Below are 17,033 nucleotides of genomic sequence, written 5' to 3' on the forward strand. Positions count from 1 at the left end.
GGGAGCAGTCCTGCTGTCTACGCTCCCTCCAACAAGCCGGAGAAAACTCCCGGGCACAGGCGTGCGTGTGGCACAGTGAGTTTTCTGTAATCCACTCACCTTTACGGATTTACCGCACCAGGGGAAATATTATAACAGGCATTTGTTACTTTACAAATTCTTAGGCTTCCTCTCCCTTCCTTGCAGGGGCATTTTTAGAAAGCGTTTCTCCAGCATTCACTATTTACCACCATAAATGTGACTCTGGCCAGCTCTGTCCCTGGGTAAGGCCGGAATTGACCATTTTCTTAAAAGTTCCAGCGCCCCGAGCCTTCTGGCAGGCATCTCCGCAGCTGAGGAAGGCTTCTGTCCCATGCACCCTTCTCCAGGCGGGGGACCCCCAGTTCTGCTGCTCTGGGGCCTCAAAGAACCAAGTCCTCCAAGCTGCTCCACTGCCTCCTCTCACCAGCCACGGTGCTCCCTGAGCCACAGACCTCCAGCCTCACCCCTGCCCCTCAGGCCCACGTCTTGCAATGGACTCTGCCAGTCCACGCATGCCTGGGTGGGGAGGAGTGTGCACTTGTGCAGCTGGGGTGAAGACAGAGACAGGGTAATGTGCGACTCAGATACGAGACGCCAGGTGCAAAACTGCAGGTGGAGAGCTCCCTGTAGAGTGCAGGGGTTCAGGGTAGAGGCTCTGGGGTCTGGAAAGAGCTGGGCATAGCTGTCACCAACCTTTCTCTGCCTCGGTTTGTCTCTAAGCGACAGTCAAAAATAGAACCTAAGGGGGTGTGTTAAGATCACAATAGTTGGCCCGGCGCGGTGGCTCACGCCTGTAATCCCAGCATTTTGGGAGGCCAAGGTGGGTGGATCACCTGAGGTCAGGAGTTCGAGATCAGCCTGGCCAACTTGGTGAAACCCCGTCTCCACTAAAAATACAAAAATTAGCCGGGCGTGATGGCGGGCGCCTTTAATCCCAGCTACTCGGGAGGCTGAGGCAGAATTGCTTGAACCCGAGAGGCGGAGGTTGCAGTGAGCCGAGAGCATGCCACTGCACTCCAGCCTGGGTGACAGAGTGAGACTACGCTTAAAAAAAAAAAAAATCACAATAGTTAGCATTTACAAAGCGTTGGGAATTCTACTTGGCACGTGGCCAGAGCTCCGTAGTGATGGGCAACGAACACGTGGTCTGGCAGCGCCCCGCCTTCCAGATCACGCTACTCCAGGTCCCGAGGCCCCGCCCTCAGGCCCCGCCCACAGACCCCATCCTCGGCCCCGCCCCCTCCGGCCCCGCCCCCGAGCCGACAGGCACGAGCGTCATTGCGAGGCGGCCTCACGCGCAGCGTCCTTGGGGCCGGGGACCCCCGTGGGGCCGGTACATCTCCCCGCCCTGGCCTCTGCACCCTGGAGGGACGGCAGGAGGGCTCTCTGTGCAGTTTGAGAGAACACCCATACGCAGGAAATGACCCCAACACCACCGAGAGAGCGCCTGGAATGTGAGCGCCACCTGCTGGGATGGGAAGAAGTCTGGGAGAGGACCTGAAGGATGGTTCACAGGGAACCAGGCCTGTCGGGTGATTGCTGGAAAGATGACATGGACGGGAGTTGGCTGCTCTGGCCACTCAGCCGACCCCAGCTGGACGGGACCAGGGCCCGAGGCAGGGGGCCAGGCCGGGGGAGGCCCAACAGCACGCCCCCTGGAGCCAACGCGTCCCGCGCTGCCCAGCCTGTGTGTCAGGAGCTGGGGTGAAGTTCCCATCACAGTCAGGCCCCATCCCTGCTGGGCGTGGCTGTGCAGGAGCCCCGCAAATATGTTTATATATTTAGTATGTGAGTTATATTTCAATAAAGCTGATATGAGATATACTTCACATACCATGCAGTTCACCCATTCAACTCGTTTCGAGTGGACAGTTGAGTGGTTTTTAGGACATTCACAGATAGGAGCTGAGGTCCATTTTACAGCACTTTCATCCCCCCAAAAGAAACCTGCTACCCTTTGTATCGCTCCTTATTACCCCTTCCCCAGCCCCCGGTGAAAACTCATCTAATTTCTGTCTTCATAGATTTGCATTTCCTGGACATTTCATACAAATGGATCACATAATGCGTAGTCTCCTGTGACTGGCTTCTTTCACCTAGCATAGAATTTTTTTTTTTTTTTGAGACGGAGTCTCGCTCTGTCGCCCAGGATGGAGTGCAGTGGCACAATCTCGGCTCACTGCAACCTCCACCTCCCGGGTTTAAGGGATTCTCCCACCTCAGCCTCCCGAGTAGCTGGGATTACAAGCGCCCGCCAAAACGCCCAACTAATTTTTGTATTTTTAGTAAAGATGGGGTGTCACCACTTTGCCTAGGCTGGTCTCGAGCTCCTGACCTCAAGTGATCCGCCCGCCTCGGCCTCCCAAACTGCTGGGATGACAGGCGTGCGCGGCAGCGCCCAGCCTGCGTAGCATAATGTTTTCAAGGTCCAGCCGTGCTGTAGCATGCGCATGCTTCGCTCCTCTATGGCTAGTAACATGCCGCTGTTATCAAAATGCTGCAGCTAGGAGCGCTAGTGTGTAAGTTTGGCGTGGACACGTGTTTCCAGGTTTGAGGAGCGGCCACATTGCTTTTCAGAGTGGCTCAGGAACAAATTTTTTTGCGGGGTACCATGTCAACAATTTGGGTCAACCAAAACCAGCGTGTCCGCACCATTCTCGCCGCCCAATTTCATGCGATCCCGCGAAAGAATGACCCAGACCGGTCCGGGCGCGGTGGCTCACGCCTGTAATCCCAGCACTTTGGGAGGCCGAGGCGGCAGATCACAAGGTCAGGAGTTCGAGATTAGCCTGGCCAACATAGTGAAACCCCGTCTCTACTAAAAATACAAAAATTAGCCGGGAGTGGTAGCGGGCGCCTGTAATCCCAGCTACTCGGGAAGCTTGAGACAGGAGAATCGTTTGAATCCGGGAGGCGGAGGTTGCAGTGAGCCGAGATCGCGCCATTGCACTCCAGCTCGGGCGGCAGTGCGAGACTCCGTCTCAAAAAAGAATGACCCAGATCGCATGGGGTGAAGGGTCGGGAAGCGCCCCAAAAGGAAAACGGGGCTGGGCTCCGGGATCCGTCGGCGAGGAAGGGGCGAAGGGGTGGAGGGACTCGGGCCAGACCGCCGGGGATGTCTGTGGTTACCTCCAAGCTCTGGAGGCCTTGGCGAGACCCGCGCCATCCGCAGCTTGGTTCCGGAGACCTCAGCCGCAGGGCGGTCCGGCTCCGGTTTCCTGGCAACCAGGCGCATCTTTCCCAGCAAGCACTGCGTCCAACCCGCGACGTCGGACCACAAGGTCCAGCATGCCCCGCGCGGACTACAAGCCCCACAATGCACCGCACACCCTTTACTGGCCGGCCCCGCGCTGCTCTCCTGAGACCCCGCGGGCCAGCGCAGCGACCCCTTCCCAGCGCTCCTCGCGCTTTGAGCGGCGCGTCCTCTCGCCGGTGACCCGGTGTGCGTGGGGTCGAGGCGCCGGGCGGAGCGGCTCCGGGCCGAAACGCCATGCGGAGGGGCGAGCGCAGGGACGCCGGGGGTCCGCGGCCCGAGTCCCCGGTGCCCGCGGGCAAGGCCTCGCTGGAGGAGCCGCCTGACGGGCTGTCTGCCGGCCGAGCCACCGAGCCGGGCGCGGGCCGCCGCAGCACCGAGTCCGAGGTTTACGACGACGGCACCAACACCTTCTTCTGGTGAGGGGCAGTGGGCGGCCGCGGGGCGGCGAGGGCGCCCACGGCCTGGGGGTTCCGGCACCGCTGGCCTGGGGGTCCCCGGCAGCGCCCTCCCGCCGTCTTGGAGTCCGGGGCTGCGGCCGGGGGTTCGAGGGTGTGGCAGCACCGCCCCCCGGGTCCCGGGGAGCGGCCGGACCGAGCTCCCGACCCCGGGTCGGGCGGAGGGCGGCGCTGTAGGTGGGGGAGACCCTGGGCAGACCCTCCTTGCGGCCGCTTTGCGTCTCTCTCGCCGCCCTCCCCACCCCTGCCCGCCTTGCCTCTGACTGCGCGGTTCTGCGATCCAGACCCCTTCCCCGCCACCGGCCTCCAGCGTCACCCCAGAAACGCTTTCTCTGTCCTGCTGTCCAAGCTTCACCTGTGTCCCCCGTCATTCTGCCTGTGGTTGCTCCTCAGTGCTTGCGGCTGCACGAAATCATCTTATGTGTCGCCCCCGACCCCACGTGGCGGTCGTGTTGATTAGCAGAGGGTTGTGCGTGCTTCAGAAATGTAGTCGGTGTTCGTCGAATCCAGGCTCTGTTTCTCTCGACTCAGTTGCCTCTAGCGGGGCCAGCGCCTCCTCCCTGCACAACTCAGCCCTAGCTAAACCCTGGGGTCCCCCTGTCCGCCACTCTACCTTTAATGGGGGTGGAAAAGGATGAGGCCCCTGGGAGAAGCTGGAGTGTGGCACTCTGTGTCCAGACAGGCTCCAGGCGCCACTCCTCCTCCCGACGGCTGCGACCCTGGGCTGGCCCTTTGCCGATGCTCCTCTGTGAGAAGGATCAAGCCGTCGACCTGAAAGCAGGCTTCGTGAGAGGAGGGTTTGGCTGTTCTTGACTGCAAGGTGCCCAGTTCCCATCCTGTGGAAGGCCCGGGGGCACAGGGGCAGTAGAGGTGGGGTCAGCCCGAGGAAAACGTGTGGGAGACAGGCGCCTGCGGCCAGCAGTGGAAGGAAGGCTTTATGGACGCTTCCAAGAGAACCATGCTGTGGGATGGTCGGAGAGCAAATCTGAGGGGCGAGGAGGGCCTGATGGAGGAGTAAGGGACGTGTCAGGGGAAGGCGCCACCACAGACAGGGACTTTACCGGCCCTGGCCGGTCACCGCAGCCGAAGCTCTGGAGAGAGACTGTCCAAGTGGTGGGAAAGCAGGTTAGGGTGGAGGCGGCCCCACGCAGGGTCTTCCGTGAGGTGCGGGCAGCCGCTGCTGCGGGGAGGGCATCCGAGCTTTCCTTTGGGGAGATGAGTGTACCGGGTGGCTGTGGGGCCCTCGGGAGGGAGAGGAGATGGGGTGCCTGCCACGCGGACCCTCTGGCTTCCGGGCCCTGTGGACATCAGGCCTCTCTGTCAGGTGCCCTGCCACGCCCCTTCAGGCCGTCCTCCCGCAGCACAGCTGGGGACCACCGGAGTCTCTGAGGTCCCGGAGCGAGGAGAACGGACGGGCTCCTCTGAGGTCCTGGAGCGAGGAGAACGGACGGGCTCCTCTGAGGTCCTGGAGCGAGGAGAACGGACTGTCTTCTTGTTTCTCATTTGGCCGTTCAGCACCTTGTGGGGACCCCTACTGCGTGTCAGTTACCGTTCTACGGGACACGGCAGAGAACTAAACAAGAAGCTTAGATTCTGGCGCAGGCATGGAACTTCAGAAGGCTCAAAATGTGCTGGCTGCAGGGATGCTGAGTGTGGCGGAAGCCAGGGGACACACACAAGCCCGCCCAGCCCACCCAGTACCAGGGAAGCAGCAGCAGCAGCAGCTCAAAGGTAGGAGGGTGCCGGTCTCTTTAGAAGCACAGACCAGTGGTCCCTGCCCACAAGGAGTGTTTGGGACACAGACGGCTGGGCGTAACAGAGCTTGCCTGTCAGGAGGCCAAGGGGGTTAGGAGGGCTCTCCAGGAGCGGGTGCAACGGGGCTGGCTGGTCCAGGTACCTCCTTCCTGGGTCTTCTGGGTGGGTGGCTCTGGCTCTGGCTCTGGCTTTCCCCTCGCCCTGTCCCTGTAGAGACGCATGGGGCAGGTTCTTGCAGTGCCTCCTCCTTTCCCTGTGCAGAGGAAGGAGCTTCACGCTTCCTGGGGGCAGGTAACTCGATGCCTACCTGGTGAGAATTCGTTACCTGCAGAGCCTCGCACTGACCTCCTGAGTCCACCTGCACTGACTTGCGGTGCTGGCATTTTTTTTTAACTCTAATTTTGTGTTTTAGAGAGTTTTACTTTTTATTCATTTTCATGTATTTATTTATTTTATTTTATTTATTTATTTTTTTGAGACGGAGTCTCGCTCTGTCGCCCAGGCTGGAGTGCAGTGGCGCAATCTCGGCTCACTGCAAGCTCCGCCTCCCAGGTTCACGCCATTCTCCTGCCTCAGCCTCTCCGAGTAGCTGGGACTACAGGCGCCCGCCACCGCGCCCGGCTAATTTTTTGTATTTTTAGTAGAGACGGGGTTTCACCGTGGTCTCGATCTCCTGACCTCGTGATCCGCCCGCCTCGGTCTCCCAAAGTGCTGGGATTACAAGCGTGAGCCACCGCGCCTGGCCTAATTTTTTGTATTTTTAGTAGAGACGGGGTTTCACCGTGTTAGCCAGGATGGTCTCGATCTCCTGACCTCGTGATCCGCCCACCTCGGCCTCCCAAAGTGCTGGGATTACAAGCGTGAGCCACCGCGCCCGGCCGTATTTATTTATTTTTAATAGAGACAGGGTACCCGTGTGTTGCCCAGGCTGGTCTTGAACTCCTGGCCTCAAGTGATCCTCCCGCCTCAGCCTCCCAGATTGCTGAGATTACAGGCGTGCACCACCACATCCAGCCAGGGCGTTCATTTTCAAGGATGGGTGCACTTCCTCGGGCCAGTGACGGCGGCCATGTGTGAATTTTGTTTCTCTGTGACTGCTTGTCCGCCGTAGGGATAGGGCGTGCGGTTCGATTCAGGGCTTGCCTGGCCCTGGGAGCACGAGGCTGAGCTCTCCTTCTCTGGATTCATTCAGGGTAGCAAGGACAATTGTGGGGAACATCCAGGGAAAACGTTTAGATCCACAGACTGCGAGAAGCGCTGTGCGAAGATGTGGCAGCTCATGTGGTCTGGAAATTGTTTGGGAGAACACTTGGAGACCCCTTACCCTGGCGATGTGCCTGTGAACATTGCCGCTTGTCTGTGGAGGACGCTGAAGCAGCTTCGGATGACCACACTTGCTAACCAGCTCCTGAGCCGGGGGCCACTGTGATGTTCTGAGAGTTTTTATTGTTTGCTTGTGTCTTGGAATGGGGTGCCTCGAATGAGCCTTCTCAGTGACCTGAGGACTTTGTGTGTGGGGTGACCTGTGACCTTCAGACACCCCAGGTTTCTGGAAGATGCCTTTCTCCGTCATCCTGGATCGGGGGTTTCCCAGCTTCATCTACACCTGAGAGGCGCGAGTAGCCAGATGAAGTCTTTCTGGTCTTGCTGGTCAGAGCCAGAAGGGCCAGTGCCTGGTCCAGGAGCCTCTCGCAGGCCTTGGGCAGCCCATCCGGGCGTGGCCTTTCCTTGGCCCTTTGGATGCCGCTGCGTTTTCCCCTTGGTCTTGGCCTCCCTGCCCACCATGAGAGTGACCATCTCCAAGGAGGCAGCTGGGTCTTTTCCACTCCCCATGGCAGGGAGCCAGCTGTCTGCATGCCCTCACTCTAGTGAAGTGGCTGAATTGCCAGGATGTATCACAGCTCTGTTCTGTGTCTGATCACAGGACCCACACCTTCCTGGAGAGTCTGCAGGCGGGTGGGAGGAGCCATTAAACAGACCTGGCGTCCTCGGAGGGACACGGAATTCTTCCCATAAGAGTCTTGTGCTATCTTGAGCGGCACTCTGTCACTTCCAAGATGTGTCGACGTCGTGCTGCGTGTAGGACAAGGACCGGAACTCACTCATACGGATCTTACTTTCCAGGAGCATTGGATTTGAGCAGCTCTGAGATGTGTCCTCCTGCAGGGCTGCTATGCCTGGTGCCCTTTCTCTGGGTCCCTTACCCTCTGCCTCCCTTCCTGCTGGGTCCTCTTCATTCCCATCTCTGCTTCCCCAGGGCCAGGAGGGTGCTGGGCACTTGGTGGCCACCTCAGTGACAGTGTGCACATTTACCTGAAGGGGCAAAGGGTTATCTTTATATTTCAGGTAATCTCTGTTTTGGGGAAATGGAAAGATGGTGTTGGGTTAGGGTTGATCAATGATCAGCGTTTCCCTGGGCTACACAAGGAGTGAGTGTTGGATTGGTGGCCACTTTAGAAGCCACAGGACAGTCTCTGTCATGGAAAGTCGTATTAAAGGAGTCAAGTTTTACGCCTGTAATCCCAGCACTTTCGGAGGCCGAGGCAGGTGGATCACGAGGTCAGGAGTTTAAGACCAGCCTGGCCAATATGGTGAAACCTGGTCTCTACTAAAAATACAAAAATTAGCTGGGTGTGGTGGCGGGCGCCTGTAATCCCAGCTGCTTGGGAGGCCGAGGCAGGAGAATCGCTTGAACCTGGGAGGCGGAGATCGCGCCACTGCCCTCCAGCCTGGGTGACAGAGCAAGACTCCATCTCAAAAAGAAAAAAAGAAGTCAAGCTTCAATTTTAACTTGGGTTAGTGCGTGATCCTGTCTTTGTGTGCTGTGGAACTTGGTGCTGGTGGGACACAGGCTGCTCGCCCCACCCCTCAAGCTTTGTGTTTATTCCTGGGATTCTGCATGTGAATTGGAGCCTGCGCTGTATCTGGGAGATGCTGACTGGGGTGCGGGCACGTCCGAGGGTCAGGGTGGGGCCAAGTGCAGCCTCCTCCTCCAGTGGGCCTGTGTGTGGAGTGGTGGCATTCTGGGTGTCCCTGAGGCCTGGTTGTTTCCATCTTCGTGAGGCCACGTGGATATGATGAGGGGTTTCCTGCTGGTCTCTTGCAGAACAGGGGTGAGTGGTGTCCTCACGTTGATCTAGCTTCTGGGTCTCCCATTCTGCATGTGAGCAGGTTGATGGGCTGTTGTCTCTTCCACGGTTAGCCTCTCTTAGGCTGCGGCTCCTTCACCCCTGTTTTCTTAGAGACATTACTGCCCAGAGTGAGAACCCCTCACATGGGGTGGCCGTGTGGTTCCAAGGCAGGGTCCTGTGGAGGTCCTGTTAGCTTCCCCACTAGAGGCCTCCCTCACAACAGGCTCCTGTCCCCGCACCTACACTCCAGCCAGGCAAGAGTCCTGCTCCCGTGCACACCACACCCTGTCTGTCTGTGCTGTGGGCCCTTGGCAGGGTTCTGGGGGTCTGGAGCCCCTTGACCTTGTTCCTCCTATAGGGTGACCTCGTCAGGAAGCCCCAGGATGAGATTGTCCTTGGCTCCTCCGAAGGTCACTTCAGACACGTGCACCCTTTGGAGAGGTCCCTGCTGTTTCTCAGAACTGCTGGGGGTGGAGGCTGAGCCCGAGAGTGCTTGCTCCTTGCGCTCCTTCCTTGCTGTGGTCTCTGGAGATGCCTCCCAGGCCACGAGCCCTCCCGGCGCGGTTTTACTGGGACCTGGCTTTGCAACAAAACTAGTTGTTTTAACCTCCCTAACCACTCCCATCCCTCTTTTGTTTTTCTCTATAACGTGTAGGTTTTCTTAGCCCTCCTGTATTGGTCTCACTCCACTGGAAGGAAGGCTCAGGAACGCAGGCTGTGCCTTCTCCCGGGTGTGGCTGGGGCGGGGGCTCAGGGAATGGCTGTGATGGCTGAGTGTCCAGGAGGCTCCGGGCCCCACCGCCCGCCTTGCTGCATGACCTTCACAGTGTCACTTACTGGCCCTGACTTGCCTGCAGGCACCACGCACGCTGCATGAAGGTGCCCTGGCTGGGGGCACGGACACAGCCAGAGCCACCGCGCTCCTGGTCATCATCACATCATTGGCTTTGCGATCTAAACCTGTTTGTTGCAATCGAAACCTGTTTTTTTTTTTTTTTTTTTTTTTTTGAGACAAAATCTCACTCTGTCACCCAGGCTGGAGTGCAGGGATGTGATCTCAGCTCACTGCGGCCCCCTACTCCTGGGCCGAAGTAATCTCCCCTCACCCTCCCTCTTCCCAAGTAGCTGGGACCAGACACACACCACCACAGTTAATTTTTTTTTTTTTTTTTTGGTAGAAACGGGGTCTCACTATGTTGCCCGAACTGGTCTCCAACTCCTGGGCTCAAGCGATCCTCCTGCCTCAGCCTCCCAAAGCTCTGGAATTACAGGTGTGAGCCACGGCACCTGCCCCCAAACACTCCTGACTCTTCTTATCCTAACCGGGGTCATCTTACTCTCCTCACTGAAACCTGATGTCTCCTGTATGGAGGAAAGGGTGGGGCTTATGGAGGGGCAAGCCAGGGACAATGGGACTCCTGGGTCCCAGCTGAGCCCAACCCGTTTCCCCTCAAGGGCTGTCTCCAGGAAGACACGTTCTGTAAGTGTTCAGCAGAGGGTGAGTTTCTGGGTCGCCAAATCCAGGAATGGACCACCCTTAGGAATGGAAGTCTAAAAGGGCCTTCTGAAGTGAGTTCTCTGCTGTGATTGTGGGCAGGTCTCTCAGGTACTGAAGGGCCCCACGGTGCGGAGCTCAGCAGGAAGGCTGAGGTTCCCTGCAGTTTCCTCAGATGCAAATGTATCTAAAGAAAAAGGTGGTTGATAGTTACAATGAAACTTTTATTTACCTCTGGTTGTCTTAAATGCCTAGTATTGTAAAATATGGCAGAAGAATTCACTTTTATGCCTGTAATCCCAACACTTTGGGAGGCCAAGGTGGGCAGATCCCTTGAGTTCACAAGTTTGAGACCAGCCTGGAAAACGTGGCAAGACCCTGTCTCTACAAAAAATACAAAAAAATCCAACCTGGCCCACATGGCAAGACCCCATCTGTACAAAAAATACAGAAAGTTCCAGCCTGGCCAACATGGTGAAATCCCATGTCCGCTAAAAATACAAAAATTAGCTGGGCATGGTGGTGCGTGCTTGTAGTCCCAGCTAACTCAGGAGGCTGAGGCAGGAGAATTGCTTGAACCCAGGAGGCGGAGGCTGTAGTGAGCCGAGATCACTGCACTCCAGCCTGGGCGACAGATCAAGACTCGGTCTCAAAAAAAAATTAGCTGGGTGTGGTGGCATTCGCCTGTAGTCCCAGGTAGTCTCAGGAGGCTGAGGTGGGAGAATTGCTTGAGCCCAGGAGCGGGAGGTTGCAGTGAGCCAGGATCACACTACCTCACTCCAGCCTAGGCGATGGAGCCAGACCCTGTCTCAAAAAAGAAGAAGAATTCATTTCTCTGTTTTCTTCACTTGGGGCTAGTCCACTTAGCATAACTGGGTGTTTTCATAAGGAAAGTAAAAGTTAATTAAAGGGCATAAAACAACTCCTAAATAAATGGAGAAATAGCCCATGTCTCATGAGTGGGAATCCTGAGTGTTAGTCACTCAGCAGTTCCCCTCACACTACTTTATAAATTCAATTCCATTCCAGTCAAAATCCTAATGGAATCATTTGTGTCAACTTGCCAAACTGCTGTTTAAACTAATATGGATGAAAATTAATGTGGAGTAAATGTGCAAGATTAATTAGGATTAAAAACGATAAAAAGGGCAGCATTCTGGACCCAGGTGGACTCTGGCCAGGGTCCAGACTGGAGCCCCCACCTGCAGTCCTGCAGCTCCACCCTGGCTCTCCATGAAACCGGCTAAGTCCAGGCGTGGGCGCATTCAGTGCAGCACCCACGTGCAGGGGACACGTCCATGCGCCGCCACAACCACGCTCACACCGGAACATTCCATCACCCGGAAGGCCCGTGTCTCCGCTCCAGTCTGCTTTTCATGGATGCAAACTCATTTCCTTGAATTGTGCGTGAGTGACACCAGATGGGAGGTTTCTTTTCTGCCTGGCATCTGTAGCGTGTTTTTCTTTTTCTTTTTTTATCTTTTGAGACGGGATCTCACGATGTTCACGATGTTGCCCTGGCTGGTCTTGAGTTCCTGGCCCAAAACAGTCCTCCTGCCTGGGCCTCCCAAGGGGCATGTCTTTGAGATCCCTCCACGTTGAGGTTGTTGCCAGCAGCGCGTTCCTCTGAGTGCTGAGCCGTGCTCCGCCGGTTGGAGGGACCACGGTGTTCCGTCCACTGGTAGAGTTTTGGTTTGTTTCCCGTTGTAGGTTATTATACCTGAAACATCTGCATGTAAGTCTTTGACTGGACCTGTGTTTTCATCTGTCTCAGACCCACATTTGGGAGTGTGTGGCTGGCTGGATAGTAGATGTAGCGCAGGCCTCACTTTTTTGTGCCATTTTGCAGTCCCACCTGCAGTGCATGAGCATCTCGCTCCGAGACCTCACCAGCACTTAGCATTGTGATGCTTTTAATTTCAGCCGTTCCAGTGGATGTGTGCTGATGCTGTGTCGTGGCTTGGATTTGCTTTCACGGTGGCCAGTGATGCTTCTCATTTGTTCATGTGCTTATTGGCCATTTGTATGTTTTCCTTGTGACGTGTCTGTTCAATTTTTTGCCTGTTTTTTCATTAAATTGTTTATTGAGCTGTATGAATTCTTTTTTTTTTTTGAGACGGAGTCTCGCTCTGTCGCCCAGGCTGGAGTGCAGTGTCGCGATCTTAGCTCACTGCAAGTTCCGCCTCCCGGGTTCACGCCATTCTCCTGCCTCAGCCTCCCGAGTAGCTGGGACCACAGGCGCCCACGACCACGCCCGGCTGATTTTTTGTATTTTTGGTAGAGACGGGGTTTCACCGTGGTCTCGATCTCCTGACCTCGTGATCCACCCACCTTGGCCTCCCAAAGTGCTGGGATTACAGGCGTGAGCCACCGTGTCCGGCCAAGCTGTATGAGTTCTTTATAAATTCTGGATAAAAAGTGTTTTTTTCTTTTCTTTTCTTTTCAGACAGAGTTTCACTGTGTCGGCCAGGATGTAGTGCAGTGGCACGATCTCTGCTCACTGCAAGCTCCGCCTCCCAGGTTCATGCCATTCTCCCGCCTCGGCCTCCCGAGTTGCTTGGATTACAGGCGTGAGCCATTTTTTTTTGAGACAGATCTTGCCCTGTCTCCCAGGCTGGAGTGCAGTGGCACAATCATCCTAGCGCACTGCAGCCTCGACCTAGGCTTAAGCGAATCTGCCACCTCCCAAGTAGCTGGGACTACAGGCGCCTGCCACCACACCTGGCTAATTTTTTATAGAGATGGGGTCTCACTGTGTTACACAGTCTGGTCCTGAACGCCTGGGCTCAAGCAGTCCTCCTGTCTCAGCCTCCCAAAGTGTTGGGACTACAGACATATGCGGCCTACTAAGTTTTATCAGATATGTGTATTGTGAATATTTTCTCCCAGTTTGTGACTCGCCTTTTCATTTCTTTAGGGCACAAATAGTTTACGTTTCATGGAGGCAAGTCCTGGGCAACATGCTTTAAGTGCGTTGTTCACTTAATTTTCATGATGTCCTTGGAAGTCAGAAGCTTCCTCATTTAGATATGAGGAAACTGAGGCACAGAGGGGTGCATCATCTCTCTGAGGACACATTCCGGGGGATGTAGGACCTGGGTCAGACATGAGGACACTCTCCGGTGGATGTGGGACCTGGGTCACACATGAGGACACTCTCCGGTGGATATGGGACCTGGGTCAGACATGAGGACACTCTCTGGTGGATGTGGGAGCTGGGTTAGACATGAGGACACTCTCTGGTTGGATGTAGGACGTGGGTTAGACATGAGGACACTGAGGCACGGAGGGGTGCATCATCTCTCCAAGGACACACGGGTGGATGTAGGAGCTGGGTCTCTGCCTCCATTTGCAGGTGGTTGTGCAGAGGGGATCTCAGGCGAGTATCTGGCACAGGCAGTGGCTGGGGTCTGGGAGCCCCCAGTTCAGGTACTAGGCTGGTTCTGGGCTTTTCCACCAGCGATGGGATGGGACAAGACTGCAAAGAGAGCGCCCTGCCTCCTCTCCCACGTCTGGCCTCTTGACAGGCCAGAGGACGGGCAGACCCACGGCTTGCGGCTCGCTCCAGCTGGCAGGTCACTCTGCAGGCCTCTGCTCAGGCCCCTTCTCAGCTCTTGGTGTCTTGGGCTGCTGCACTGAATCTCAGATGTTATTTCATGAACCCAAAGACTGGTTGTCTCGGCTTGTCTTGTGCAGTGAAAAGCACCACGTTTACGTGTCCAGTTTCTCGTAATAGCAGGTACCTGCCCTGGACGCCAGTGGCGGCATGTGCCCTCTGAGCAGCAGCCTTCAGCTCCCCAGGAACATGGGGCTCTTCCTGTCCAGCCTCCTGGGGGCTGGTCTGAGCCCTGACTGGCCAGCAGACGCAGGGTCATCTTGGAGTTACCCAGCTAGGGACTTGCAGCCAGTTGCTGGTTGGGAGTTAGAGAGTGGAGTTTAAGCCCTCTCCTTGACGTAGAGAGGATTTGGGGCCTGTTATGTGAGTATTTAGCAATGCTGCCCAAGCTCTGACACCATGCTTATGCGTTTTTGGATTTCAGGCGAGCCCACACCTTAACCGTGCTCTTCATCCTCACCTGTACGCTTGGCTACGTGACGCTGCTGGAGGAAACACCTCAGGACACGGCCTATAACACCAAGAGGTAACTGCCCTCTCGTCCTGCCTTCTGAAACTGCCCTGTGTCCCCGTGTGGTGGGTGTGGCGTCCTTGCTGCTTGGGCTGCCAGGGGCTCAGAAGGCCTTCACCAGAGGGCTGCGTGGGGCCGCCAGCTTCTCCCTTGAGTGTGTCTGATGCGCACACTCCCAGGGCTGCCCTTGGTGCTGCGTGGCGTTCCCGATCAGCCCCCCTCGCCGGTCACTGGGAGCCAGGAGTCTGTGTCATCTCCATGTGAGCAGCAGCCTGTGCTGCGTTTCCCCTGAGTTTTTTGCATGTTGAGAGGCTGGAACGAGTTGCAGCAGCTACAGGGCTGAGCCCTTGAGTTTGGGCGTCTCCGGGGGTGAGGTTCCTGCAGTGGCCACATGCTGGTTCCGTCAGCCAGTGGGGCTCTTGCACGGACAGGGGCCGACACAGACCGCTGACCATCTGGTCGGCAGCCTGCGACCTCGCTTTTGTGGTCAGGAAGCGAGTAAACTCGTCTTCTCAGGTTTATCTCCACAGGCAGCCTAGACCTTGGGTGTGTCCTCTGCCTGAATTCCATGGATTCTGACTCCAGTCTCAGAAGTGTGTGTGGAAGAGAAGCTGATTTTAGAGCCTGTGAATCAGTCTTGAGTTTTCTGTGCCTGACTCCTCTCGCATTGCTCTTCCAACGCGCGCACAGGGTGTGTCTGCCCAGGGCTGCCTCCTGCCCAGCTGCTGACACCATCAGGGCCTGGGCCCCACCTGCTCCGGTGGGATGGTGGGAGGAAGCCGGAGCAGGGTCTGGAGACCAGCACCAGGATGGGGACAGAGGTGGAAGGAGGCATTGGAGGCCTGTTGGTGTCGGGGCCACAAGTCGGCTCTGGTTGGCAGGAGCCCTGGGGTTTGTGGGACTTCTGCTGTCCCTACAGCTCTTGGGCCAGCACTTCATTTTGTAAAGCAAGAGTCTCGGTGTCTTCGTGACTGTTGGACGGGGTGACAGGTGGGCATGGTGTGAACATCGTCACGCTTGCATGGGCATTGGTGGCCCTGTTTGCCCACTGACTTGCCACCAGCCCTGTGGGCTCTAGAACACAAGCATGCCCAGTGCCCTGTCTGTAGGGGACCGGATGCTTTAGAATCGCGCACAGCAGACCTCATAACTGAGCCCCATCTCCCTGGGGCAGTGGGGCATTTCTGGTTAGAAATTGCTGTTAGGGTGCCTGAACCCAGGGCTCTGCGGCCTGCTCCCCAGAGGAGCTCACCCTCCATCCTCACCTGGGAGGTGTAGGTGGCCTCTCCTGTGCTGGTCTCCCTACCCCACTCCTGGCTGCATGCTCTGTGGGATCTCTGCCACCTTGCTGTCATCCCTCTCCCAGTCAGCTTTGCTGGCCCTTCCCCTTTTTTCTGAGCCTGAGGTGCCAGCTTGCTCCCAGGCCTGGCCTGGCCAGCGCCTCCCTTCCTCCAGGCCCAGCTCTCTCCTTCTGCCTTTCTTAGGCAGTCCCAGCGGGGGTCACGTGTGGAACCTGCAGGCCTGGTGTGCACTGTGTAACTAGGCTCCAGAAATAGATGACTGAGCATGTGCCGTGCCTGGGGCCCCTGTGGAGGGGCCACCTGGGGACGCTGGACCTCTGGCTCTGGAGGCAGTGAGGCCATGGGCAGGAGCCTTGTGTGTGCCTAGAGGGAGCTTTCAAAGAGGGCTTGGTCTTTCTTGAATTCATCCATCAGCACCTGGCTAGGAGGGTCTGTGGCATCTGCCGGGCACAGCAGGGCAGGTGGATTAGGAAGCAGGACCGGGTCTCACCTCAAGCGTCCCACATGGCAAGAATTGTCAAGAGCAGGAGTGCAGGGGGTGTCTTGGGAGCACTCCCTGAAAGCATTCACCAGGCCCCCACCAGGTGCATCACAAAGCCTCACCACCCCAAGCCAGGCCCTGCCCTCCCAGGCCTGGTTCCTATGGGAAGCACTGGGTGACCCAGACCCAGAGGGGCCAGGAGCTTAGACCCCTGAGGGGGCGGCAGCGGTGGGCACTTCCCCTACTTCCCCCAGCGCTGGCCTCTCCTGAGTGGCCCCCGACGTGAGAGGCTAGGTTCTGCCATCCTGTCCTCTCCAGCAGGGAGCCCCTGTGTGTGTTGACAGGGGCCAGGAGACGGGCATTCACGGGGCCCTGGGCACTTTTCTCTGAGGTTCTGTTCTGGGGACACTGGATGCGCTCCCAACTCACATTCTCTGCCCCCCTCACCCTCTTTGAGGGCACAAAAGAAGCCACCCATCCTTCTCTGCTGCTGGCACCTGGAACCTGCTCCGGACTCCTTCCTGGAAGGCTTGGCTGCCCCAGGTCACCCTGGCACTGACCGTGGCTCTGCGGCTCCTTCCAGTGAAATTGCCGTGGTGCACCTGTCCTGAGTCCATTCTCATGGCCTGGACCTGCACTGTTGCACACCAGGAGCTGGGCTCCTGGCCGCCCTACCCGCCTGCACACAGGGTGCCCGCACACAGGGTGCCCGCACACAGGGTGTCCAGAAGGCTGCGGGGTCTGGTTTACTTTTAATACGAGAATTATCTGATGTCTTCAAGGGTGGATTTCTTATATAGAAAATACTTTCTAGGTCAGGCACAGTGGCTCACGCCTGTCATCCCAGCACTTTGGGAGGCCGAGGGGGGCAGATCATGAGGTCAAGAGATCAAGACCAGCCTGACCAACATGGTGAAACCCTGTCTCTACTAAAAATACAAAAATTAGCCGGGTGTGGTGGCTTATGCCTGTAGTCCCAGCTACTCGGGAGGCTGAGGCAGGACAATCGCA

General features: G+C 57.0%; 1 protein-coding gene across 2 annotated transcripts in view; it reads left to right on the forward strand.

The window, feature by feature from the left end:
- Nucleotides 1-1,311: 1,311 nt before the first annotated feature.
- PTDSS2 (phosphatidylserine synthase 2) overlaps nt 1,312-17,033 on the forward strand; it is a 53,777-nt gene continuing 38,055 nt past the window's right edge. Inside the window, exons 1-2 of one of the 2 annotated variants that reach the window (XM_058437087.1) lie at nt 1,312-1,475; nt 14,154-14,255. In XM_058437087.1, the coding sequence (XP_058293070.1) occupies nt 1,474-1,475; nt 14,154-14,255 (104 nt within the window). In that variant the 5' untranslated portion in view covers nt 1,312-1,473. Of the gene's footprint in view, nt 1,476-3,334; nt 3,694-14,153; nt 14,256-17,033 lie in introns of those variants that run through there. The other variant, XM_032149258.2, reaches the window with a different exon arrangement.

This window comes from Hylobates moloch, unplaced genomic scaffold, assembly GCF_009828535.3.
Source record: "Hylobates moloch isolate HMO894 unplaced genomic scaffold, HMol_V3 SCAFFOLD_4, whole genome shotgun sequence".
Classification (NCBI taxonomy): Eukaryota; Metazoa; Chordata; class Mammalia; order Primates; family Hylobatidae; genus Hylobates; species Hylobates moloch.